We start from the raw sequence: 25,076 nt of genomic DNA, 5'->3' as shown, positions 1-25,076 counted from the left end.
TTCTGTGTCTCTACTGCTAATGTTTCTTGCTGCTGGAGGACGGAATAAACTCATTGTTAATGACTTCCAATCCAGAGGCCTCTACGCAGATGAATTACTGTACAGATGCCTTCCTGTTACGTTGCTTGGACATGTTTGTGATTGTTAATGTGTTATTAATGTTCGGTCTGTCTCTAGTCAGCAGGCAGAGCTCGCCCTGCAGGAGGCGATTAGGATTGCCCAGGAGTCCAACGATCATGTGTGTCTCCAGCATTGCTTGGTGAGCCGCCTCCTCCTGTCTCAGGAGTTCTGCCCCTGGGTTGAGTTGGCCTTTGAAAGGCCCTGTTCAAATTGGGTCTTTTTGCAGTTGGAAGGCCCTTAGCAGTGAAGGGAAACTAGTTAGGTGGTTATAGGAATTCAGGAAAGACAATCCATTGTTATTATATTTCTTAATTCATGATCTCTGTTTTGCTTTGGGGGGCATTTTTTGGCTACAAATTTTAATCCAAAACTACCACATTAAATATTGGCATTAACAAAAAGGTATATGCAACAGTTAGTAATGGGATGAGACATCATCCCGTGAAAGCATAAACACCAAGCACAAGTAGAACACAGAATTTATTTAACATTCCCTGAGAATCTCGATTTCTCAACTAAAGGCCATATGGGAGCTTCATGTTTTTTTAGGGGATACTTGCCACTCACTGCTGTCAGAGGTGAAGACCAATGGCTGTTTAGCTTAGTCTTAACACATTTTTAATGCGTTCACTGGTTTTCATGTAGGTTCATACTTCGTGAAAGAGGACTTTAGAGGATTTATCTTGTCTCTTGTTAAGTCTTTCTTACAACCGTGCTGATATTTCAATAGAACATTAACCGTTATCATCGTTAGGATATATTTTGATGATTTCTCTTACCAGAGCTGGCTTTATGTGCTGGGGCAGAAGAGATCCGACAGCTATGTTCTGCTAGAACACTCTGTGAAGAAGGCAGTACATTTTGGGTTACCGGTAAGGCTCATCTTCCTGTGAGATTATTTAAGTAAATGGTGTGGTTTCATTCTTGATGGTTTCATATGACCTTTACTGTTAATCAAACCACGAAGTTCTGTTTGATAGATTTCTCTCTGCTCCCTTTATCTTAATAACATCTATAAAAGTTCCATTGATCAATTTGATGAGATCCTAGTTTAGTTCATTGATCAACATTGACTTCCACATATTTACTTAGAAAAATTTCAGGAAAGGCTTATTTTTATTTTTTTTTTTATTTTATTTTTTTTTTTTTTAAAGATTTTATTTATTTATTCGACAGAGAGAGAGACAGCCAGCGAGAGAGGGAATACAAGCAGGGGGAGTGGGAGAGGAAGAAGCAGGCTCATAGCAGAAGAGCCTGACGTGGGGCTCGATCCCAGAACTCCGGGATCACGCCCTGAGCCGAAGGCAGAGGCTTAACCGCTGTGCCACCCAGGCGCCCCAGGAAAGGCTTATTTTTAAACCAGGGACTGGCAGACTATAGCCCATGGGCCGAATCTGGCTTGCTGCCTGCTTATATATGGCCCTAAAGCTAAGAATGGGTTTTACATTTTTAAGTAGTTGGGGGGAAAAAACAACAAAGAAGAATATGTGACGGAGACCAAATGTGGTCTGCAAAACAAATTATTTACTACCTGGCCCTTTACAGAACCAGTCTGATCCGTGTTTTAAAAGTAAACAAAACCAGGAATCAGTAAACCTGACAGGTATATTTGTCTTTTCTTACTTTAAGTGACAGGGAAGGACCTGAATTATAGTCCTTGGTGACAAATACTGAGGGGCAGTGAGAGGGCTTAGTCTTCTCGTATGTAGTAGTAATGACTATCAGAATCTAGATTACTGTTGCTCACAGAACCTTATTCTGTCTCAAAAACATCTGCTGAAAACTGCACCATAGGCAGTGGGACTGCTTAAATATTCTGTCTCATAAAGTTTACGGCAAGGTCCAGGAAAACTGAAAGTAATATGTGAAATAACTTATTGTGTATGCTTTTTAAAAATGGAAGGGGCGCCTGGGTCGCTCAGTCGGTTTAGCATCTGCCTCGATCTCAGCTCAGATCTTGATCTGAGGGTCTTAAGTTCAAGCCCCACGCTGGGCTCCACACTGGGTGGGGAGCCTACTTAAAAAAAAAAAATTGAGTTGACACATTGACACATTGTTGTCACATTGTATATGCTTTTTAAAGTCTGTAAATTGTTTGATTCATTTTTGGGAAAGGACACTTACATGTACAGAATTGATCATAATGACAAAGTAAGTTTTCCCTTAAAATAAATGATTTCGTAAGTACAATTTTTATTTTGGATTTAAGCTTTTTTTTTTAAAGATTTATTTATTTATTTTAGTGGGGGAGAGAGGCTGAGGGGAGAGAGAGAGAGAGAATCCTTCAGCAGACTCCCCACCGAGTGTGGAGCCTGACACAGGGCTTGGATCTTACGACCCTGAGATCACGATCCTGAGATCACTACCTGAGCTGAAACCAAGAATCAGACATTTAATGGACTGAGTCACCCACGCGCCCCTAAGCTGACTTTTTTAAGTTGTGCTTTCGCCTTTGAAAATTATATCAGAAGTTAATGAAAAGATAATTATGCTCATAATAGTCATCCCTTAAAAAGTTTCCTACTCCAGGGGCGCCTGGCTGGCTCAGTTGGTAGAACATGTGACTCTTGATTTTAGGATTGTAATTTTGAGCCCCACATTGGGTGTAGAGATTACTTAAAAATAAAATCTTAAAAAAAAAATTAAAAAGGGAAATAAAAAATCTCCTACTCCATAATGTGTCCAGCACTGTTTGACACATACTGTTTTGTTTTGTATTTATTTATTTAAGATTTTATTTATTTATTTGGGAGAGAGCTCTCTCACATGAGCAGGGGGAGGGGCAGAGGGAGAGGAAGAAGCGAACTCCCTGCCACCGAGCACAGAGCCCAGCACGGGACTCCATCCCAGGATTCTGAGATCATGACCTGAGCTGAAGGCAGATGTTTAACCAACTGAGCCAACCAACTGCCCCACATACTGTTATTTTAATTCTTACAATAATTCTTTATGATAGAGTTGATGCCCATTTTACAGATGAGGAAGTTAGAGGCTTGGTTAGGAAGCTAACTGGCCTTGACTCACAGAACAAGTGGCAGAGACAGTGTTTAAGTCCAGGCGCATTTTATGTCAGGGCCCTGGCTCTTCTCAGCATACCCTCTGCCTTTCTGCCAGGCCCAGTTTTTCAGGAACACATTCCACATGGGTTAGAGTCAGGCTGTAGGTACTTTCCTTTTAAATAATGCTGTCGGTTTGCGTGTGCTAAAATGCGAAATATGCCAAATTTCTGAAGAGTGAACAATTCCGTCATGTAATCTATACCTTGAGTCATGGGTATGTATGTCTGTCCCCTTAGTACCTCGCCTCTCTGGGAATACAGTCCTTAGTTCAGCAGAGGGCTTTTGCTGGGAAGACAGCAAACAAACTGATGGATGCCCTAAAGGACTCTGACCTCCTACACTGGAAACACAGCCTGTCAGAGCTCATCGATATCAGCATTGCACAGAAAACGGCCATCTGGAGACTCTATGGCCGCAGGTGGGTCTTCAAGCCGACTTTCAAGGCCGTAAGGGCATGAATCCTTCCAGAGATGAACAGAAGCTAGCAAACTGGTTCTATGAAAGGCCAAACAGACAAGTCATTTTGCCCTTTGATGAAAGTTGTTCCTGCAGGGGATTAAAGGAAATGCTTATAGTTTTAGAACACTTTGTACTTCGCACAGACTTTGTAAAGTTCTTTCCAATGCTCATTCGTACTTGCTCCTCCCAAATACCCTGTGAGGTAACTGGTGGGCGGGCTCCATTCCAGGATGTGAAAACCAAGGTTCACACCCAAGATCACTAATGTCGTTAGCAGGTGATAGAGCCAAGACTCAAACCCGGGTCCTGTGACTCCAAGCACTATGCCCCTGTGATCCAAGATCGGGATCTCTCTTCCTGTCCACGGCAGGCTGGGGCCACAGTTGCTCAGGGTGAGCTTCCCTGTTAACCAGGGTGTGTTCTCTGGAGTATCTCTGGTCTCAAGTTTAATTTTCCATTTGGCCTCCTTTAGCTTGGAAGTACCCTTCTGAACCTGGAGCCCTGTCACTGCTCCACCTTCTACCTAGATAATCTGCTATTCTAGGAATTCAGTAATGAAAGGAAGTGCCTACTTTACCGGTCTTGTGTATACTTGAGATCATTTTTTGGCATAATGCGCTCTGAGACAGCTGCAGACACTGGCGGCTGCTTACATGGCCAGGGCAGCTGGTGCCAGGATGGCATCAGGTCTGAATTTATCCATGAAAACGAATTAACACACTGTGACCACAGGGAAATTAGAGGCAGTCAAGGGGTCTGGAGCTTGGAGCTCCCGGTTGTGCCATAATCACCACATGTTTCCTTCGGGGCTGCACACCCAGGGTGCGTTTCTGCTTTCCTTGTGCTGAGGGTGGGAGAGCTGACAGTGGGACACAGCCGCTCCCGCTAAGCCAGAGCCTGCAGAGGGACTTTATTTCCTTCCATTTCCAGTCAAGAGAGTTGTGGGGTGTGGCTGAGGGGCAGCCTGGGTCTCTTGACTGAAGGGAATTCCTGTCCATCTCCTCACCCAGCACTATGGCACTGCAGCAGGCCCAGATGTTGCTGAGCATGAACAGCCTGGAGTCCGTGAACGCGGGCGTGCAGCAGAACAACACGGAGTCGTTTGCCGTCGCCCTCTGCCATCTCGCAGAGCTGCACGCAGAGCAGGTAGGCAGGTAGCTGGGCCTGCGCGCTTTGGGAGCCATGTCCTCCCTCTGCTGCTTGAGAAAAGCCCTGGCTGTGTCTTGGACAGGCCTGGTTGGATGCAGGGGGCGCTGAAAGGGTGAAATCCCATTGGTGTAAATGGGCGGGGTGTGGAGTCTATAAAATTTATTGAACTTGGGATCTCTTTGCATTGACAGAGGGAATAAGAGGTCAGCTATTTCCATGTAGCAAATGGAATAAAAAGGAGTCTTTGCAATTCAAGCTAGTAGAGCTGTGTATGCTTATAGGATACGGGAAGGCCACACCAGTTAATGTTAAGTCTCCAACACAAGTCTGATTGACTCTAAAAAGGGACCGTGGGAGTTGGATGTAACCTTGACTTACAGCCCGAGTAATTTTACATGATTCTCTTTGTAGGAGATTGATTAAAGGGTCTCTTATGCTGTTCTAGGCTTTCTTTCTCCTTTGCTCCAAAATATCTTCTTTCATAGAAAAGAAGTCAGGGAAACCTTACCCGAGCCCTCTAGCTCACTAAACCCTGCCTTGGCTGTAAGTGCATTTCCCTGATCATATAGCTTTCCTCCACTTCTCTGTGGTGTCCATTACTGTTAGATTACTGTTAGGTTGTATCATGGCACTCAGTATCCCCTGATCTGCAGCCTGAAGCTCTTTGGCTGGTGTCCACCCCTTTCAGAAGTCTATAAATACTTCCCTCTCCTAAATGTACTTTATTTTAGCATTTGACAATCCTTTAGGTATCTGTGGAGACAAAGGGGATGGATGGGCTCTGGCTGGGTTCCACATGCACCTTCATCAGCTGCCCTCTTCCTGCACCTGGGAAGCATCGCCCACGCTTCCTGACGTCAGAACAGCAGCCAGCTGCACTCGCTGTTTGCTTTCCCCCAGGAATCTGCACGCTCATCACTTTCTTGGTTTTTTTTTTCCCTTTTATTGGCACTGGAACCTCTAACGTCTCCTCTTTTCCTTTCCTGGTACTGTGGTTAAGTGGAACATTTGGTAATGGATGAGTCCGTGAACCTTCAGTTAGGTATTTGGTGTGAGCTTCGTGCGACTTTTCTCCCCCCAACAACTTTATTGAGATAAAATTCACATGCTGTACAATTCACTTTAAGTTTCCCCATGTGGCTTTTTGAAGTCAGATTCTCCCCACTGACCCCAACCTTAAAGTGGATAACTTCCTTTCAGTTCTCTTTGAGTTGCGTAGGGTAGAAATGATCTTTTTTTTCCCTGTTCGACTGAAAAGCTACTTTATAAAAATCTTGGTCTTGGCTCGATACTCAGTCCTTGAAACTTTCTCCACCGCCAGTTATTAGAGTTCTCTGATTTTTCCTGGGAGATATGTCCTGCTTTTTGGACCTGTATTAGTATATCCGTCTCCACCTCCCTTATATCCCCGAGCTCATTGAAGAAGCTGCTGACCACATCGTTGCCTGGCTCCAGTGGCCAGGATGTGTTGGGAAGCCATAGAATTGCACTGTGAAGAGATAGGCAGTGGCCTCTTGGTTTCAATTCAGTCCCTTCTCCCCCTTTCTTTAACCTGCCTTCGCAAGACCTTTCTAGTGCTAGAACATCAACCAGGTAGCTGTACCCACAGGGCTGATGATTGTCACATTTTTAATTGTACAGGTTAGATAGGCCCTTGGGAAATTAAGGTTGGCCAACGGTGGAGAAGGCAGCTTTATCATGCATCGTCATTTGCTCCTTTATTTCCTTTGTGTGTGCTTCGGATTGTGTTCTGAAATTGATCTCCAAATAAACTGGGTGCTGCACTTTGGTGTGGCAGTAACTTGGGGTGTGGGTGAACCTACAAAGAAGTAGTAAGGTCTGAATTTCTGTGTCTGACCTTCCTTCTGAAACCCAGAGGGAGCACTAAGACAGTGAACCCCCTTGTTCTTTATGTGTAATTCTAGACCATCTGGTATCATTCCTCTCCCAGCCTCAGGAGGGGCAGGTCACAGTGGGAATGTTTGGGGAGTACTGCAGTGTGTGTCTCTCTACTTGTCCTAAAGGGTTGACAACCCATCTGGGTCCACATGCCCAACTCACTGTGGCAGTCGTGAAAATAATTGGGAAGGTTGGCCAGTTAAAATTCATAAGAATAAAAAGATTATTGACCTTTTATTATAATTCAATGTAATTTCCACTTAATTCACTTCAAATAAAAGTCCACTTGCAGTCTAATTGAACTTCTATATAGGTAGAAGACATTTCACCTAATCAAAGGATTGGGACAAATTAAAAAGCTTTTGGAGTCAGTAAGAAACATTCCAACGACATAAGGGTATAAAAAAAGACATGAACGTATATTCACATAAAAAACATAAATGACCCAAAAACGTGAAAAAATTTTCAATCTAGTCATTCAAGAAATTCAAATTAATGCAGTGAAATACTAGTTTCACCAGTCAAATAGGCAGTCCTTAAATATTGTGGTGGAAGAAAGGCATAGAGTGCTGGTATGAAAGTTCTCGGCACATCTCCGGAGGGTAATTTAGTAATTTATATCAGAGGGCTTCGGAGTGCCTGCAATTTGACCAGCCAGTTTTACTTCAGAGGTCTTATCCTGAGGAAATGATTGGACAAGTGGACAACTATGCAAAGGTATCTGCACCAAGATATTCACCGTAGCCTTCTTAAAATGGGCAAAATTAGAAACAAACTATCCCACACCAGGAGGTTATTTTGATGTGTCATAGTTTATTTACCTAATGACATACTGTGATGATATAGCTTTGTATTTGTGAGCACTGGAAAGATTGATTCATTCAAAAAATATTATTGAGTTCCTACCATGTAGTACACAGTGTTATAGGCAATTTACAGAAATAGCATGTATACCCGTTTTTAGAAAACATGTATGTTTTTATTTATGTGCATAAGAGAAGTTTAGAAGGATATGTGCCAAAACATTCCTGTGATTATCTTTGGTGAGATTGGAATTGGTCTTTTCTTATTGTTTACATTTATTTTGTAAGTTTTTTTCCTAGAGTGAACATGCATTACATGTGTAATTAAAAAAAATTTTTAATGAACATAAAATACGCTAGAACCTAAAAAAAAAATGACCCCTTGATGTGTGACAGTTTGTGGCTCATGCCTTCCAGGGTACAGCACCACGAACAGGTGAATCATAGTGACATCCTGTGAGTGGTGTACCAGGTGTGGTTTCAACACAGGTGTGCTCATTAAATCGTGTGTTTCTACTTAGGGCTGTTTTGCTGCAGCTTCGGAAGTGTTAAAGCACTTGAAGGAGCGATTCCCGCCTAATAGTCAGCATGCCCAGGTAATCTGCTTTTTGCATGGCATTGGATTTATTTCCACAGAGACCGTTTTTACTGTATTGTTGTCAAAGCAGAATATTTTAGGGTCTCCCCTCAGTTTCTTGTGTCTTGGTTCCTTTCTGTGTCATCTCTGCATTGAGGTGAATATAGGTACGTACAGGACTCTGTAAGCTCTGTTCAAGAGGGCAGAGAAATAAACTCTGATAAAAGATTTAAAGATTTATTTAGGGAACTTTTTTTCTTCCTGTCTTGGTTTTAAGGTAGTATTCCTTATATCTCTAACTGTATGGATCATCCATGTCCGTGGATAGATGAAGAATTAGGTCTCAGTCTGGTGTTGTGTCCCTTATTTGGCAACTCTAATCTTTTCCTCCCAGAATTAAATCACCTTTTGGGAAGATGTCCCCAGAAGGAATTTAATTTTACAAAGCACTCCCAGACCCCCTGTTCCTTATTGCACTGATGTCTGTCTCTGATGGGGCTGAGAAAGCTGTTACCCGGGTCCCTTATTGTTCCTTCCCTTACCAGGTTTAGTCTTTAATGGATTAGAGAATTTGAAATCATAAGAGACCATGGCCTGGGAATCTCCTCCTGCTGGTCCCTGAGGCTGCCACTCCCATGGTTGTTGGCTCCACTGAAAGTGTGCTGGGGTCTCAGCCGCTTTCATCAGGCTGTGATCTGAACTCAGAGTCCCAGCTGCAAAGGTGGTATGCAAACAAAATAGAAGATAGGGGATAACACCTATGGGTGATGTGGGAAGAAAGAATTAAGTGTGGTTCTGTGGCAGTGCTAATGCGATGGAACAGTTTTGGTTATAGTTCTAGCTGTTTAAAAAAAAAAAAGAATTCACAGTTCCCAGAAGAAACATATATGACCAATAGATGCATAAGAAGATGCTCGGCTTGACTGGCAATCAGGGAAATACAAGTGAAAACAATAATGAGATATTTCATATCCATCAGATTGGCCAAAGGTAAAACACCTGACAGCACCAAGTGCTGGTAAGGATGAGGACTGACAAGTAATGTCATGTGCTCCTGGGAAGGGGGAGTGGGAATCGGTTATAACCTGTTGGGAGAACGAATGGGCACTACATTAAAATGAAGGTGCATAGGGGCGCCTGGGTGGCTCAGCCTTTAAGCGTCTGCCTTCAGCTCAGGGCGTGATCCCAGGGTCCTGGGATCGAGTCCCACATCGGGCTTCCTGCTCGGCTGGAAGCCTGCTTCTCCCTCTCACACTCCCCTTGCTTGTGTTCCCTTCTCGCTGTCTCTCTCTGTCAAATAAATAAGTAAAATCTTAAAAAAAAAAAAAAAAATAAAGGTGCATATATCCTACAACCACGTTCCCACTGCTTGCTGTAGACCTGAGATAAACCCTTGCACCGGAAGAGATGTATGAGAATGTTGATTGCAGCATTGTTCAGAAGAGTGAAAAAGTGATCCTACCTCGAATAGATAAGTTATCACATATTCATGTAATTGAAAACTATTCATCAGTGAAAAGGATAAACTAGAGCTACTTGTATGAACATGTGTAAGTCCCAGAAAAATAATGTTGAGCTTAAAAGCAAGTTGTCAAAGGATACATACGGTATGATAGTATTTATACAAAATTTTAAAATGTGCAAGATTGCTCTCTGGGCTCAGACCTAGTTTGTGGCGACATGGCTAAATGCACCAAGGTTGGAGTCATCGGTAAACACCGGACCCCGTTATGGTGCCTCCCTCAGGAAAATGGTGAACAAGACTGGTATAAGCCAGCACGCCAAGTACGCTTGCTCCTTGTGTGGCAAAACCAAGATGAAAAGACGAGCTGTGGGGATCTGACACTGTGGTTCCTGCATGAAAACCACAGGCGGGGGTGGGGGGGGGGCGGGGGTGGGGTGGTGTGTGGGGGGAGGTGGTGGTGGCCGGGACCTATAGCACCACTTCTGCCCTCACAGGAACATCTGAAGGAATTGAAAATGAAAGACCAGGTAGAAGCTCTGCCATTTGAAACACTGCTAGCCTGTAATAAATGGGTTAATTTATGTAACAAAATTACTTTGGCTTGTTGTAAATTTATTAACGTCCTGCTGTGTTGCAATGACTTTGCTTTCTCAAAAAGCTTGGAAATCAAAAATCCTTTCAATTTTTATTGGAAAAAAAAATACAGGGTCATACTATATATTGTTAAAGGGAAAGAATATATGCTGTAAAAGTATAAAAACAGGAATGGGAGTGATAAACATTAAATCAGGTGCTTTCTCTGGACAAAGGGGAATAGAATTTGCAAAGAACTTCAATAGTATGTGATCGTATCTGAAGCAAATAAAGCAGAATTGTTGTGATTTGACAAAGTTGGTGGTTGGCACACATGTGTTTTTTTATTTTAGTGCTTTTCACATCCTTGAAATATTTATAAAAAGTTTTTTAAATCTCAAAAAAATGTGTATGAATTGTAAGGATATTTACTAAGCAAGCCGAAATATTTTTATATTTTTGTTGAATAATGAGGTGAACCCTTGCTATTTTGTTCTTGTTTTTTTTTTTTTTCTTATTAGTTATGGATGCTATGTGATCAAAAAATACAGTTTGACAGAGCAATGAATGATGGCAAGTACCATTTGGCTGATTCACTCGTTACAGGAATCACAGCTCTTAATAGCATAGAGGGCGTGTACAGGTAAGAGACTTTGAAAACTCCAACCCAGGATGAAGTAATTCTCAAATGCCTTTATTCTTACTTGCTTAATTAAAATTAATTTATTAATTTTAGCTTAGGAAAAAACTTTTTTTCCTATTTATTACCTATTCCGGGAAATTAGAAAATAAAACAGATGAGTAAAATGGACAAAATAAGTATCATCCAGAGATAATCACTAATGTTCTGATATCAATAATCCCAGACTTTTTTTGTTCTTGCATGTGTGTGTATGGGTAGGTGTATACACATGTGCTTACACACACACACTTTTTTTCCTCTTTTAACAAAAATCTTATCAGGCAAAGTTCTTCCCCGTTGGAGGTTCACAGTCTAATTGAGGAAATAGAGACTCTAACTCTGAAAGCAACTTGACTTGTAAAACATCAGTGTAACCATTTGTGTTTATTTTGTTTCTGTGTCAGGAAAGCGATTGTACTACAGGCTCAGAACCAAATGTCAGAGGCGCACAAGCTTTTACAAAAATTGTTGATTCATTGTCAGAAAATCAGGAATACAGAAATGGTGATCAGGTAAGGGAGGTCTCTCTAGCATCTGCTGTAGCTTGTCCTTTGTGCCGGATAGTCTCATCCCATGTCTTCCTCTTTGTGGGCAGTGTCCTGCTGTCTGTGGCAGAGCTGTACTGGCGATCTTCCTCCCCCACCATCGCGCTGCCTGTGCTCCTGCAGGCTCTGGCCCTCTCCAAGGAGTACCGGTTACAGTACTTGGCCTCCGAAACGGTGCTGAACTTGGCTTTTGCTCAGGTAAGCTGATCTCTGTTTTTATAGCGCATATTTGTGCTCAAGAACTGGTGGGTCTGTTACTGCTTTTTGGTTTTGAAAAGGATAATAATGAGCTTTGACTTCTTAATATTGAAGTCTGGGAATGTAGTCTCATTGTCAAGCCCTCCGTGACAGTCTGAAGTTGCGGACTCCATGACAAGCTGACCCCTCCCAGTGGCACTGGCTCTACTGAGCTGTGTATTTAATAAAGGGGATGCACCTCTTCATTGAGGACACTTGTATCATATTAATGATTTAGCTGGCCCAGAGCTGTGCTTGATTAATAAGGGGATAAATAAAGAAGTGAGGAAGTTGTGTGTTCATTGAAAGCTTTTGGAAATTAAATTGTATTTTATGTTTGTTTTCTGCCTCCCCATGAGGAATGTAAAGGCCGTGAGAAGGGGACTTTGTTTTCTCCCTGCTGTGGTCTCTGGTACCTAGTAAGACGTACACATAGTAGGCTTTTAATAAATATTTAGTGAATGAATGAATTTTGAACTCACTGGCACTAGAGGAATTTACTCACTAAAGCAGAGATTCCCCAACCCATGTGTTAGAATTCATTGGGAAGATTTAAAAAATACCTATATAGCTGGCCTTGCCTTAAATGCATGGAGTCAGAATCTCTAGGGAAGGAGCACAGGAATCTAATGTCTTCCTTTCCAGCTTCTCTAGTAATTTTTTTCTTTTCTTTTTTTTAAAGATTTTATTTATTTATTTGAGAGAGAGCACAAGCAGTGGGAGAGGGAGAAGCAGGCTCCCTGTTGAGCAGGGAGCTTAATGTGGGACTCGATCCCAGGACCCTGGGATCATGACCTGAGCCAAAGGCAGAAGCTTAACCGACTGAGCCACCCATGCGGCCCTCTAGTGATTTTTTTCTTAATTAAGATAAAATTCACATAAAAAATTCACCATTTTGATCATTTTAAAGGGCACAATTCAGTGGTTTTAAGAATATTTACAGTGTTTCACAATCATCAACACCATTTCATTCCAGAATATTTTCATCACTCCAGAGAGGAACCTTGTGCCCATTAAGTAGTCACCCCAGTTTCCCCCTCCCTGTGAACCCCTGGAAACCTACTTTCAATCTACTTTCTGCCTCTGTGGGTTTGCGTATTCTGTATATTTCACATAAATGGAATCATACAATATCTGCCTCGTGTAGTCTGGCTTCTTCACTTCGTGTAATGTTTTCAGGATTCATTCATGTTGTAGCAGGTGTCAGCGCTTCATGCCTTTTAGTGGCTGAATAATAGACTACATTTCATTTATCCGTTCGTCACTTGATGGGCATTTGGGTCAGCTATTATATGTGGCTGCTTTTAATATTCGTGTGTCAGTTTTTGTGTGGATATATGGTTTTAGTTCTCTTGGATATACTTAAACGTAGAACTGCTGGGTCATATGATAATTCTGTGTGTAACTTTTTGTGGAACCACCAAACCGTTTTCCACGGTGATTGCACCATCTTATATTCTCACTAGCAATGTAAGAAGATGCTGGTTTCTCCACATCCTTGCCAGCACTTGTTATTTCCCATTTTTTATTATGCCCCACCTAGTATAAAGTTCTGTCTCATTGTGGTTTTGATTTGCATTTCTCTAATAACTAATGACATTGAGCACCTTTTCATGTGCTTGTTGGCCATTCGTATATGTCGTTTGGAGACATCTAAGTCCTTTACCCATTTTTCAGTTGGGTTATTGTCTTTCTGATGTTCGGTTATAAGATTGTTTTGTATATTCTGAATACTAGACCATTATCAGATATCTGATTTGCAAATATGTTCTCCTGTTCTCTGGGTTGTATTTTACTTTCTCGATCATGACCTTTGATGCACTGAAGTTTTTAATTTTGATGAAATCCAATTCATCCTTTTTTTCTTTTGTTGCTCATGCTTTTGGTATTCTACTTAATAAGCTGTTGCTTAATCCAAGTTCATGAAGATTTATACCTGCATTTCCTTCTTTTAATAGTCCTAGGTCTTATATTTAGGTCTTTGATCCATTTTGAGTTTAAATGGTGTGAGGTAGGAGTCCAGCTTTATTCTTTCACGTGTGGATATCCCTGTGTCCTAGCACCACTTGTTGAAAAGACTGTTCTTTTCCCATTGAATGGTCTTGGCACCCTTGTCAGAAATATTGATCATGGACATATGGGTTTATTTCTGCATTCTCAATTCTATTTCATTGATCTATATATGTCTTTATGCCAGTACCACACTGTTTTGATTACTGTATCTTTGTATTAAATTTAAAATCAGGAAGTAAGAGGGGCTCCTGGGTGGCACGGTTGGTTTCTGCTCAGGTCGTGATCTTGGGGTCATGAGCTAGAGCCCTGCGTTGGGCTCCTGTTCAGCAGGGAGTCTGGTTGAGACTCTCTCTTCCTCCCCACCTCCCGTTCATGCTTTCTCTCTCTCTAAAGTAAATCAGTTAATCAAATCAGGAAGTAAGAGGCCTCCAACTTTGTTCTTTTTCAAAATTATTTTGGCTATTGGTGTTCCTTTGCAATTCCATATGCATTTTATTATTTTTCTTATTTATTTATTAAAGATTTTATTTATTTATTTGACAGAGACAGGCAGTGAGAGAGGGAACACAAGCCAGGGGAGTGGGAGAGGAAGAAGCAGGTTCCTAGCGGAGGAGCCTGATGTGGGGCTCGATCCCAGAACGCCAGGATCACGCCCTGAGCCGAAGGCAGACACTTAATGACTGCGCCACCCAGGCGCCCCTCCATATGCATTTTAGAATAGCTTGTCCGTTTCAGCAAAAATGGCATTTGGAATTTTGGGAAGGATTGTGTTGAACCTGTAGATTCATTTGTAGAGTGTTGCCATCTTCACAATATTAAGTCTTCCACTCCATTTAAAGGATGTCTTTTATCTAGGTCTTCTTTAATTTCTCTAACAGTGACTTCTAGTTTTCAGTGAGTTTCTTAGTTAAACTTATTCCTAAGTATTTTATTCTTTTTTGATGCTATCATAAATGGAATTTAAAAAATTAATTTCATGGGGCACCTGGGTGTCTCAGTCAGCTAAGTGTTTGACTCTTGGTTTTGACTCAGGTAGTGATCTCGGGGTCCAGGGATTGGGCCCTGCATTGGGCTCCGTGCTCAGCGCAGAGTCTGCTTGTCCCTCTCCCTCTGCTCCTCCCTTGCCTTGAATAAATAAATAAAATATTTTTTAAAACTTACAAAAAAATTAAATTTCATGTTTGGATTATTTATTGCTAATGTATATTGATCTTATATCCTGCAACTTTGCTGAACTGGTTTAATAACTGTTACAGGTTTTTAGGAATTCTTTAGAGTTTTCTGTGTATAAGATCATGTCATCTGCAAATATAGAGAGTGTTACTTTCATTCCAAGTTGAATGTCTTTCATTTCTTTTTCTTGCCTAATTGCTCTGTGTAGAACTTCCAGAACAGTGCTGAATAGAAGTGGCAAGATGTACACCCTTGTTTTTGGTCCTGATCTTAGGGGGATGATTTTAGTCTTTCATTGCTAAACATGATGTTAGCTGTGGGTTTTTCATTGATGCATCAGTATTAGGTTGAGGAAGTTCCCTTCAACTTCTGAATGTTTTTATCATGAATAGGTGTTGGGTTTTTGTGAAATGTTTTTTCTGTGTTCCTTTTTCTTTTTTTTTAAGATTTAATTATTTATTTGTCAGAGAGAGAGAGCAAGAGCACACATGCACAAGCGGGGGGAGAGGCAGGTGGAGGGAGAAGCAGGCTCCCTGCTGAGCAAGGAGCCTGATGCGGGACTTGATCCGAGGACCCTGGGATCATGACCTGAACTGAAGGCAGACACTTAACCGACCAAGTCACCCCGGTGCCCCTGTTTTTTCTGTTTCAATTGAGTAGATTGTGTGTTTTTTTCCCCTTTATTTTATTAATATAGTGTTTTACATTGATTTTTGCATATTGAACTGTTGCATCCTTGGGATAAATCCTACTTGGTTATGGTGTATGATCCTTTTAATATGCTGTTGGATTTGGTTTGCTAGTATTTTGCATCTGTATTCATAAGGGATATTGGCCTGTAGTTTTCTTGTGATATCTTCATCTTTCTTTGATATTAGGGCAATAGTGGCCTCATAAAGCAAGTTAAGAAATGTTCCCTCCTCTTCTATTTTTTGGAAGAATGAGAAGGATTGGTGTTAATTCTTCTTTAAATGTTTGGTAGAATTTGCCATTGAAGCCATGTGGTCCTGGTCGCTTTTTTTTTTGGAAGTTTTTTTGGTTACTGATTCATTGTCTTTACTTGTTATGGGTCCATTCAGATTTTTTTTTTTTTTTTTAAGTAGGGCACCCAGTGCAGCGCTTGACCTCAGGACCCTGAGATCAAGACCTGCACTGAGACCAAGACTCAGATGCTCAACCGACTGAGCCACCCAGGTGCCCCCCATTCAGATTTTCTATTTCTTCTTTAGTTTTGGTAATTTGTATCTTTCTAGAAATTTGTCCATTATATCTAATTTGTTGGCATACAATTGTTCATCGTATTCTTATATAATCCTGTTTATTTCTGTAAGGTTGTTAGTTAACTCCCTGCTTTCATTCTTGATTTTTGTCATTTGAGTCTTCTCTCTCTTTTTTTGGGGGGGGGGAGGGGTCAGTCTAGCTAACAGTTTGTTAATTTTCTTGATGTTTTCCAAGAACCAGCTTTTAGTTTAATTGATCCTGTTTTTCTTTTCTCTGTTTTGTTCATTTTCTTTTTTTTTATGTGTCAACATTTTTTTTTATTTTTTAATTTAAATTCAGTTAATTAACATATAATATATTATTAGTTTCAGAGGTAGAGGTCAGTGATTCATCAGTCTTATATAATACCCAGTGCTCATTATATCACATGCCCTCCTTAATGTCCGTCACCCAGTTACCCCATCCCTCCACCCCCTGTTTTATTCATTTTCACTCTAATCTTTATTATTTCCTTGCCTCTGTTAGCTTTGGATGTAGTTTGCTCTTTTTTGTTTGTTTCTTTTTTTTTTTTTTCAAGATTTTATTTGTGAGAGAGGGGAGAGAAAAGCGTACAAGGGGGGTGGGGAAGGGAGGGGGGAGAGGGAGAGGCCGACTACCCGCTGAGCAGGGAGCCTGATGCAGGGCTCAATCCCATCATGACCTGAGCTGAAGGCAGATGCTTAACCTACTGAGCCACCCAGGTGCCCCTTTTATTTAGTTTCTTAAGGTGGAAGTTCAACTTACTGATTTGAGATATTTTTTCTTTTTTAATTTATGCCTTTACAGCTATAATTTTGAGTACTACATCCTGTAAGTTTGGCATGTTGTATGTGTCTTCATCTCAAAGTATTTTCTAATTTCCCTTGTAATTTCTTCTTTTACCTGTTGTTTATTTAAAGATGTGTTTTTTAACTTCTATATATTTATGAATCTTCTAGATTCCCTTCTATTATTGATTTCTAATTTTATTTCATGTGATCAGAGAAGATACTTAGTATGATTTCAGTCTTTTAAAATTAGGAGTGTTACTTTTTGACATAACACATGATCTATCTGGAAGGTGTTCCATGTGCACTTGAGAAGAATGCGCATTCTGCTGTTGTTGGGTAGAGTGTGCTCCCTAACAAGTGACTGTTAGGGCTAGTTGGTTCATAGTGTTGTTCGGGTCTTCTATTTCCTTGCTGATCTTCTGTGTAGTTGTCCTATCCCTTAGTGAAAGTGGAGTAATGGAACTCTTCAACTATTACTGTTAAACTATCTATTTCTCCCTTCAGTTTTGTCAGTTTTTGCTTCACTTATTTTGGGGTTCCATTGTTTGGTGTATATGTGTTTATATTTGTATCTTCTTGATGAATTCACCCTTTATCTGTGAGTAATGTCTTTTAGCTTTGTAACAGTTGTTTTTTTTTAAGATTTTATTTATTTTAGAGAGAGAACATGTGAGAGTGCAAGCAGGGAGGGACAGAGGGGGAGGGAGAAAGACTCTGAAGCAGACTCTGCACTAAGCGTGGAGCCCTATGTGAGGCTTGATCCCATAACTGTGAGATCATGACCTGAGTGAAACCAAGATTTGGATGCTTAATGAATTGAGCCACCCAGGTGCCCCTTTTGTAACAGTTTTTTATTTAAAGTCTGTTTTATCTGATTAAGAATAGTCACTCCAGCTCTCTTTTGGTTACTGTTTGCATGGAATACCTCTTTTCTTTCCTTTTACTTTTAGCCTATTTATGTCTTTTAACCTAAAGTGAGTTTCCTTTAGATAGGATATAGTTGGATCATATTTTTTTCAAATCTGCTGTGCTAATCTCTTCCTTTTAATTAAAGTTTAATTCATTTATATTTAATGTAATTATGGTTTTGAAAGGACTTTATTTTGTTGTTTTTTTCAGTATGTCTTACATCTTTTTGTTCCTCAGTTCCTCCATTACTGTTTCTTTTGTGTTAAATGGATGTTTCTTGTTTTATTTTACTATATACTTTTGAGTTATTTTCTTAGTGGTTTCTCTTCTCCCAATGATTCTTACATAGCAGAACGACGTTTTGACCCTTTGGAATCACCAGTCTAAAGGATATTGATTCTAAATCTTTTTGTAAAGGCAAAAACCTTTCTATAGTGTCAATAACTACTACGTACTGTATCCATCATAATTTGAAATCAGATTGTCACACATTGTTTTCTAGGAGCGTGGTGCATATTAAATGTAGTACGTGGCAGGGAGAGCATAAGCCAGACATGGCTCTTCAGGAAAGAAGAGCCAGAAATTAAGCCTTTTCTGGGCAGTGGATGTGGATGTATATAGTACCACGGTGTTTCTTTTTCAGCTCATTCTTGGGATCCCAGAACAGGCCTTAAGTCTTCTCCACATGGCCATTGAGCCCATCTTGGCTGACGGGGCAGTCCTGGACAAAGGCCGAGCCATGTTCTTGGTGGCCAAGTGCCAGGTGGCTTCAGCAGCTTCTTATGATCCACTGAAGAAAGCAGAAGGTAGGGAGCCATTCAGAGATTGCTAGGCAATACTCCTGTGGGGGAAAAATTAAATTTAGGACCCAGAGGAAGGAAGACATTAAATCTGGGACAGTATTTAAGTTCTCAAATATATATTAAAATTTCATGCTGTATTTAAAGTACTTTGACATTGTATGCTTGGTATGAAGTTTGAGGGCAAGTGAATCATTATTTTAACCTACAGAACCAGGTCCCAGGCTGGAAATCAGGACCAAAGACCTTTTTCAAAACCTCACCCTAGTGTATTTTTTTTTCTTCTCGAAGAGTAGAATACAAAACCATCTGGTACATGTTAAAGCAATAAAAGTAGATGTTAAGTTTTGAAAATTATGTGTGGAATGTTGAGTTAAATGTGTGGTATTTTCCCACTTTCAGCTCTGGAGGCAGCCATTGAGAATCTCAATGAAGCCAAGAACTATTTTGCAAAGGTTGACTGCAAAGAGCAAATCAGAGATGTTGTTTACTTCCAGGCCAGACTCTATCACACACTGGGGAAGACCCAGGAGAGGAACCGATGTGCGATGCTCTTCCGGCAGCTGCATCAGGAGCTGCCCTCTCATGGGGTACCCTTGATAAATCATCTCTAGTGAGAGCATCCCTGCTGAGCCACTATACAGACTAGAAGATTTTGGACTTGTTTATATCCCCTCCCTCCATGTAAATGATGTATTTGATGTCTGTCTGATCAATAAACTGCATTCTAATTAGTTGTCTTATTTTGTTGCTAGAATATACATATTTATTCCCCCCCCCTTTTTTTTAAGATTTTATTTAGGGGAGCCTGGGTAGCTCAGTTGGTTAAGTGTCTGCCTTTGGGTCAGGTCATGATCCCAGGGTCCTGGGATCAAATCCTACATCGGGCTTACTGCTCAGTGGGGAGTCTGCTTCTCCCTCCCCCTCTGCCTGCTGCTCCCCCTGCTTGTGCTCTCTGTCTCTCTCTCTCTGTCAAGTAAATAAAATCTTCTAAAAATATATTTTATTTATTTGAGAGAGAGAGTGAGCAAGAGAGAAAGAACACAAATGGGGAGGGGCAGAGGGAGAGGGAGAATCAGATTCCCTGATGAGCAGGGAGCCCAGTGTGTGGCTTGATCCCAGGACTCCAGGATCACGACCTGCACCAAAGGCAGATGCTTAACCAACTGAACCACCCAGGCATCCCTCCCTTTTCTTTATGATAGCAAAAGGTACTCTTTTTGATAAACAGCTGTTTTATTAATAAGTTAGTGCAGTGTTAAAGATTATGTTCTCTCTGAGCAAAGTTGCCAATATCTTATTAGAATCTGTGCATACTCTCCATCAGCACATGAATTCATTTAGCATCTATGCTCAGACATCAGCTCTTTTGAGTATTGGTAGATCTCTCTAGGGGGTCAGTACAGGTTTTTCTGAGGCTTGGATTTTCCTTCTGAAGCTTCCTTGCTTTGTTGGACTGAGCTGGGGCTTGTGGTATGCCTTTGTGTGCTCGCAAGCACATGTTGGTCCTTGACTGGCGATTAAGAAGGAAAAGTTTTTTTTTTTTGTTTTTTTTTTTTAAGATTCTATCTTCTGGGGCTCCTGGGTGGCACAGCGGTTAAGCGTCTGCCTTCAGCTCAGGGCGTGATCCCAGCGTTCTGGGATCAAGCCCCACGTCGGGCTCCTCCACTGGGAGCCTGCTTCTTCCTCTCCCACTCCCCCTGCTTGTGTTCCCTCTCTCTCTGGCTGTCTCTATCTCTGTCGAATAAATAAATAAATAAATAAATAAATAAATAAATAAATCTTTAAAAAAAAAAAAAAGATTCTATCTTCTTATTTGACAGACCACAAGCGGGGGGGAGGAAGAGGGAGAAGCAGGCTCCCCCTGAGCAGGGAGCCCAATGTGGGGCTCGATCCTGGAACCCTGGGATCACCACCTGAGCCGAAGGCGGATGCTTAACTGAGCCACCCAGGTGCCCTAGAAGGAGAAGATCTTTTTACGGTTTTTGGACCAACAACAAGAAACCTATTTCAGTCACTGCCTGGGTATTTGCTTTCTTACATCTTTTGCATTAGCAATTTCTTCTCTAACTATATAAATGAGGGATGATGATAATAAGTCTAGGAATTCATCATGAATAAGGTGATTATGAATTAAGAAAGGGTCTGAAGGAGCGCCTGGGTGGTTCAGTCAGTTAAGCGGCTGCCTTTGGTTCAGGTCATGATCCCAGGGTCATTGGATCGAGCCCCACATCAGGCTTCCCACTCAGCGGAGAGGCTGCTTCTCCCTCTCCCTCTGCCTGCTGCTCTGCCTATCTGTGCGCTATCTCTCTGTCAAATAAATAAATAAAATCTTAAAAAAGGGGGGGGGTCTGAAGCTCAGAGGTGTGTGGGTGCTATCACTCAAATATATAGTGTATCTAATTTATGTATCTCAACCCTGAAATTAAGCAGAACCAGTTATTGCTTTGTCCATGAATTTATCTTATCCCTCGGTGTTTGTTCACAGGAAGATCACCGTGTTTCAAGTCCAAAACAGCAACAAGGAACCAACCAAATTTTGCAGTTTCTATCATTGGCTCTTTCTCCGTTAAATTTAAACCTTCTGATGGGAAATAATTTATCTCTAGAGCTCTTTGAAACAGTGTAAAACAACTCCCACTCATGGGGTGCGTTTGTTGGCTAAAGACAGCTGCTCTGGAAACAAGAGGCTCACAGTGTAGAGACAGAAACAGTAATTGGTGTGTTGCTGTTGAAAAATCTTAATTTGAAAGGTTATATATGTAGATGGTAAAAATTAAATATTCTTAAGGGGTATAAAGTAAAAAGTAATTCTTCCTCCCAGGAAGTAACCATTATTATCAGTTTTTTTATTCCAAATATATTCTCATCTGATACGTTTTTGTCCGTGTATTTAAACTATGGTCTCACCAGTCTAAGAAGTGATCTTAATTACTCTGCCTCAGCAGAAGAAGGTGCAAGAGATGGGGCAAGTTTGCTCAGCCGACCTCTCATGTATCAACATTAAAAACCAGAAATCAGACCTGACCAGGACTGGCTACATAATTTGTAGGGCCAGTGCAAAGTAAAAATACAAAGCCTGTATTAAATAAAGCACTGAACCAAGTAAGGGGCACAGTTTACACAGCCGTGAAGCCAGCCTGCCTGACCCTGCTCCCAGCCAGCACGTTCACCCTTGCAGAACTGAATCCAAAGCTAATATAGTCTGTGGCCTGCTGCCACCTGTGACTTAGATTTTTTGGCTGAGGCCTCTTTCCTCCAGGAAGGAATAGTGGGTTAAATGGAAAGTTGGAAACATCACAGTGACACCCCCCCCCCCAATGTCTGGGTTACAGCTAATTGGCTTTTTTCCTGGTGGAGCATCTGGGGAGGGAAGGGTCATAATGGTGTAATTATGGGTGGTTTAACATGGAACTGTAACTGATTTGGTTAAATGGGGAAAGGGTTTGGTGAGGAGGAAATTGAAGCTGTATAGCCAGTGGGCATTCGGGTCTCTATGAGAGACCTTACAGAGAAGAAAGGTGTGACCCGAGTCAGTGGCCAGCATGGTGGGATCTCTACCAGCAGACTTGCTATTGAGTGTTTCCAGCCCTGGGGCAGGTGAGTACAAATATCTTAACACTCACAGAGTGCCCTCTGTGTTTGTAATTTATGTATGTTAACACATTTAATCTTTACAACAATCCTAAGACAGAGGCAATAGCATTTTTTAAAAAAGATTTTATTATTTGAGAGAGGAAGAGAGAGAGCGCCCATGAGCAGGGGTGGGGGAAGAGGGGCAGAGGGAGAGGGAGAAGCAGGCTCTCCACTGAACAGGGAGCCCTATGTGGGGCTCGATCCCAGGACCCTGTGATCATGGCCTGAGCTAAAGGCAGACACTTAACCGACTGAGCCACCCAGACACCCCAGTAGGCAATAGCATTCATCCCTTTTAACAGATCTAGAAACTGAGGCATAAGGAGGTTAATTCACTCATCCAAGTTCACACAGCTGGTAGGTTGCAGAAATGGGAATCCAACCCAGTTGCTGCGTTACCCTAGAGCTCCCTGTTTCGAGTTTTGAAAAGTACTGTAATGTTTTTGTGAACATTCTTTTCTAGTTTGTTGAACACATAACTGGTAATACCAGGCGTCATTTATCTAGTGCCCAGTATAGGCCAGACACTGTGCTAGGTTCTTCCACACATACCATCCCTAATGCTTGTAAGCCAAATACCATTTTACAGTTGAGGAAACAGCCTCAGAAATTTGGCCTGACCCAGCCCCCTCACTAGTAAGGATTGGTGGGCATTCAGCCCAGGTGTGACCGGTTTCCCGCTCTCAACACTGGAGCACCTTCATGTTGACCTACTGAGTACTCCTACTTGTTCAGATGTTTTATATTTTGCCCTGATGTTTTGGGATGGTTACACTGAAGTTTTCTTTCTCATAGTACATCTAAGACAAATGAAGAGCTTCTTCATCTATGTCCCCGCTGACTTCTCCTTTTTTGCTGTTGTTTATGTTTGGGACTAACAAACATTTTAATCTCACTGCCCATTAAAGGGAAACTTCTCAGGCTCTTTTTTTTTTTCTTGGCCAGTGTCTTTCTACTTTCCTGTTGAATGGGAAGGAATTCAATTAATAAAGTATATCAATGTGATTAATCCTGCTGTCTCTACCTAGATGTTCAAGGTTTGGAAAGTGGAATATTCCAGTGAACACCATGAGTTGAACATGGAACAGTTCCTACAGAAAAAGACAAAGCCTTGGTAGAAGCTTATGATGCTTTCCTAGAGGGTAAGATACTTTTTAAGTCTTACTTTTTAGCCCCACCCTTGTACTGTCCAAGTTTTCTTAAAAATAAGATTCAGATGCTTTGTTTACTTATTTTCTTGGCAGTCTGGGTTGTCAAGACAACAAGATCGGTTTGCCTAGAATAGGTTTTTCTAGTGTTCTTAGATGAGAAAACCCAAAAAGCAAAGCCCATTCTTATTTTCATATCTCAAGAAAATGGTTTTCTTCAGTGGGATGATTCCTATCATAAGGAACGCCAAATGTCAAAGAAAGATAATTATGATGTCCTCTGCTTTGTTCTAATTCACTTTAATAAGGCACATAATCGATGGCGTTTTTAGCTCTGTACTAAGTATATTAATAGCACCTCTGAGCACTTATGTGCCACGTACAGAGCTATTAACTTTACACACATTATTGTATTTAAACCTCACTGAACCTGTGAGCTAGATTGGTTATCTTCATTTGACAGCTGATGAAACCAGAGTCCCTATCCAAGGCCAAGGCCACAGACCTGGTAATGAGCGAAGCTGGGATTTGCCCTATCTTGACTCCAATGTCACTGCTTTCAACCACAGCACTGGCGGTAAACAGTTGTTTCAGACGTGGTACTTATCTATACTCCAGGAATTTATAGCTCTACTGGCAAGTCAGAACCCATTAGTGAAAAGGAAAGAACACAGACAGCCTGGTGGTTGAGCATCAAATACGTGGTACAGTCCTTGCTATAGGAGGTCAGAGAGGGGAGAGGTCAAGGAGGGCCTGGGTCATAACATTTCAGGAAATTCTTCCGGAAAGAAGCGGATCTTGGGCTAGAGTTTGGATTTGAATGGGTACTTTCTTGCCTTTCTCACATAATTGGCTTCTAACTTTACACAGCTGTACGTGTGTATACTTAAGTTTCCGCCTGCTAGCTATAGCGTTCTAATAAAACATCGACAATTTAGTAACATGATTTAAACATACAGAATGGTATATTTTAACAAGTAACAGGAAGAGACATCAACCAATATCTATTTTGGTTTCTTTAGTAAAGCAGGGGTTGCCAAACTATTGCTCACATGGGTTGAATCTGGCATGCCACCTGTTTTTATATGTCCTGCTAGCTAAGAATGGTTTATGCATTTTTAAATAGTTGAAGAGAAATCAAAACAATAATATTTTGTGACATGTGAAAATTATATGAAATTTAACTTTCAGTGTCTGCAAATAAGAGTTTTATTGGAACACAGCCACACCCATTCATTTGTCTGTGGCTGCTAGAATGGCAGAGCTGAGAAGTTGCAACCACATGGCTTCAAAGTCTAAAATATTTACTGTCTGGCCCTTTACAGAAAAAGTTTGCTGACCCCTGACATAGAGTCAGAAATGTTCAAAATGTTCCCCATCAGCCCCAATATATGTTTTGGAGGAGAAAATAGTAAAATATAGAAAAATACAGAACTATGCATCCACCATTCAGAATTGACTTAACATTTCAGCATTTGCTTTGAATTCATTTATAAGTAAAAGGCATAACACTATCCAACATTCCTTATGCTCCCTGTCCTTATTCTCTGCCCCTACTTCCGTCTTTGTGGCAGGTTGTCATAAATTTAATTTATGCTCAATCCCCACTGACCTTTTTAAAAAAGACTGTGTAAGCATGTGTCCATGAACAGGATAGACTATGTGGGGGTTTTACAATACAAATTGTGCATTTGTACTCTGCAACTTGCTCCTTTACTCAGCGTTCTGGTTTGGGGATCTTCCCGCGTGTGTACAAATAGAGCTATTGTACCCCTCTGAACTATTGCATAGTATTCCAT

The 25,076-nt window shown here is 41.2% G+C and overlaps 1 protein-coding gene across 3 annotated transcripts in view; it reads left to right on the top strand.

Annotated features, from left to right (window-relative positions):
* The window catches only part of ANAPC5 (anaphase promoting complex subunit 5), a 39,431-nt gene extending 20,204 nt beyond the window's left edge, over positions 1-19,227 (top strand). For 2 of the 3 annotated variants that reach the window (XM_026514842.4, XM_044389852.3), the window contains 10 exons: positions 178-259; positions 903-992; positions 3,416-3,597; positions 4,649-4,784; positions 8,011-8,085; positions 10,626-10,747; positions 11,191-11,298; positions 11,382-11,529; positions 18,337-18,499; positions 18,896-19,227. In XM_026514842.4, the coding sequence (XP_026370627.1) occupies positions 178-259; positions 903-992; positions 3,416-3,597; positions 4,649-4,784; positions 8,011-8,085; positions 10,626-10,747; positions 11,191-11,298; positions 11,382-11,529; positions 18,337-18,499; positions 18,896-19,107 (1,318 nt within the window). In that variant the 3' untranslated portion in view covers positions 19,108-19,227. The remainder of the gene's footprint in view (positions 1-177; positions 260-902; positions 993-3,415; positions 3,598-4,648; positions 4,785-8,010; positions 8,086-10,625; positions 10,748-11,190; positions 11,299-11,381; positions 11,530-18,336; positions 18,500-18,895) is intronic. The other variant, XM_026514843.4, reaches the window with a different exon arrangement.
* The last annotated feature ends 5,849 nt before the right edge of the window (positions 19,228-25,076 follow it).

This window comes from Ursus arctos, unplaced genomic scaffold (assembly GCF_023065955.2).
Source record: "Ursus arctos isolate Adak ecotype North America unplaced genomic scaffold, UrsArc2.0 scaffold_34, whole genome shotgun sequence".
NCBI lineage: Eukaryota > Metazoa > Chordata > Mammalia > Carnivora > Ursidae > Ursus > Ursus arctos.
This window is presented reverse-complemented; position numbering and strand designations above follow the sequence as displayed.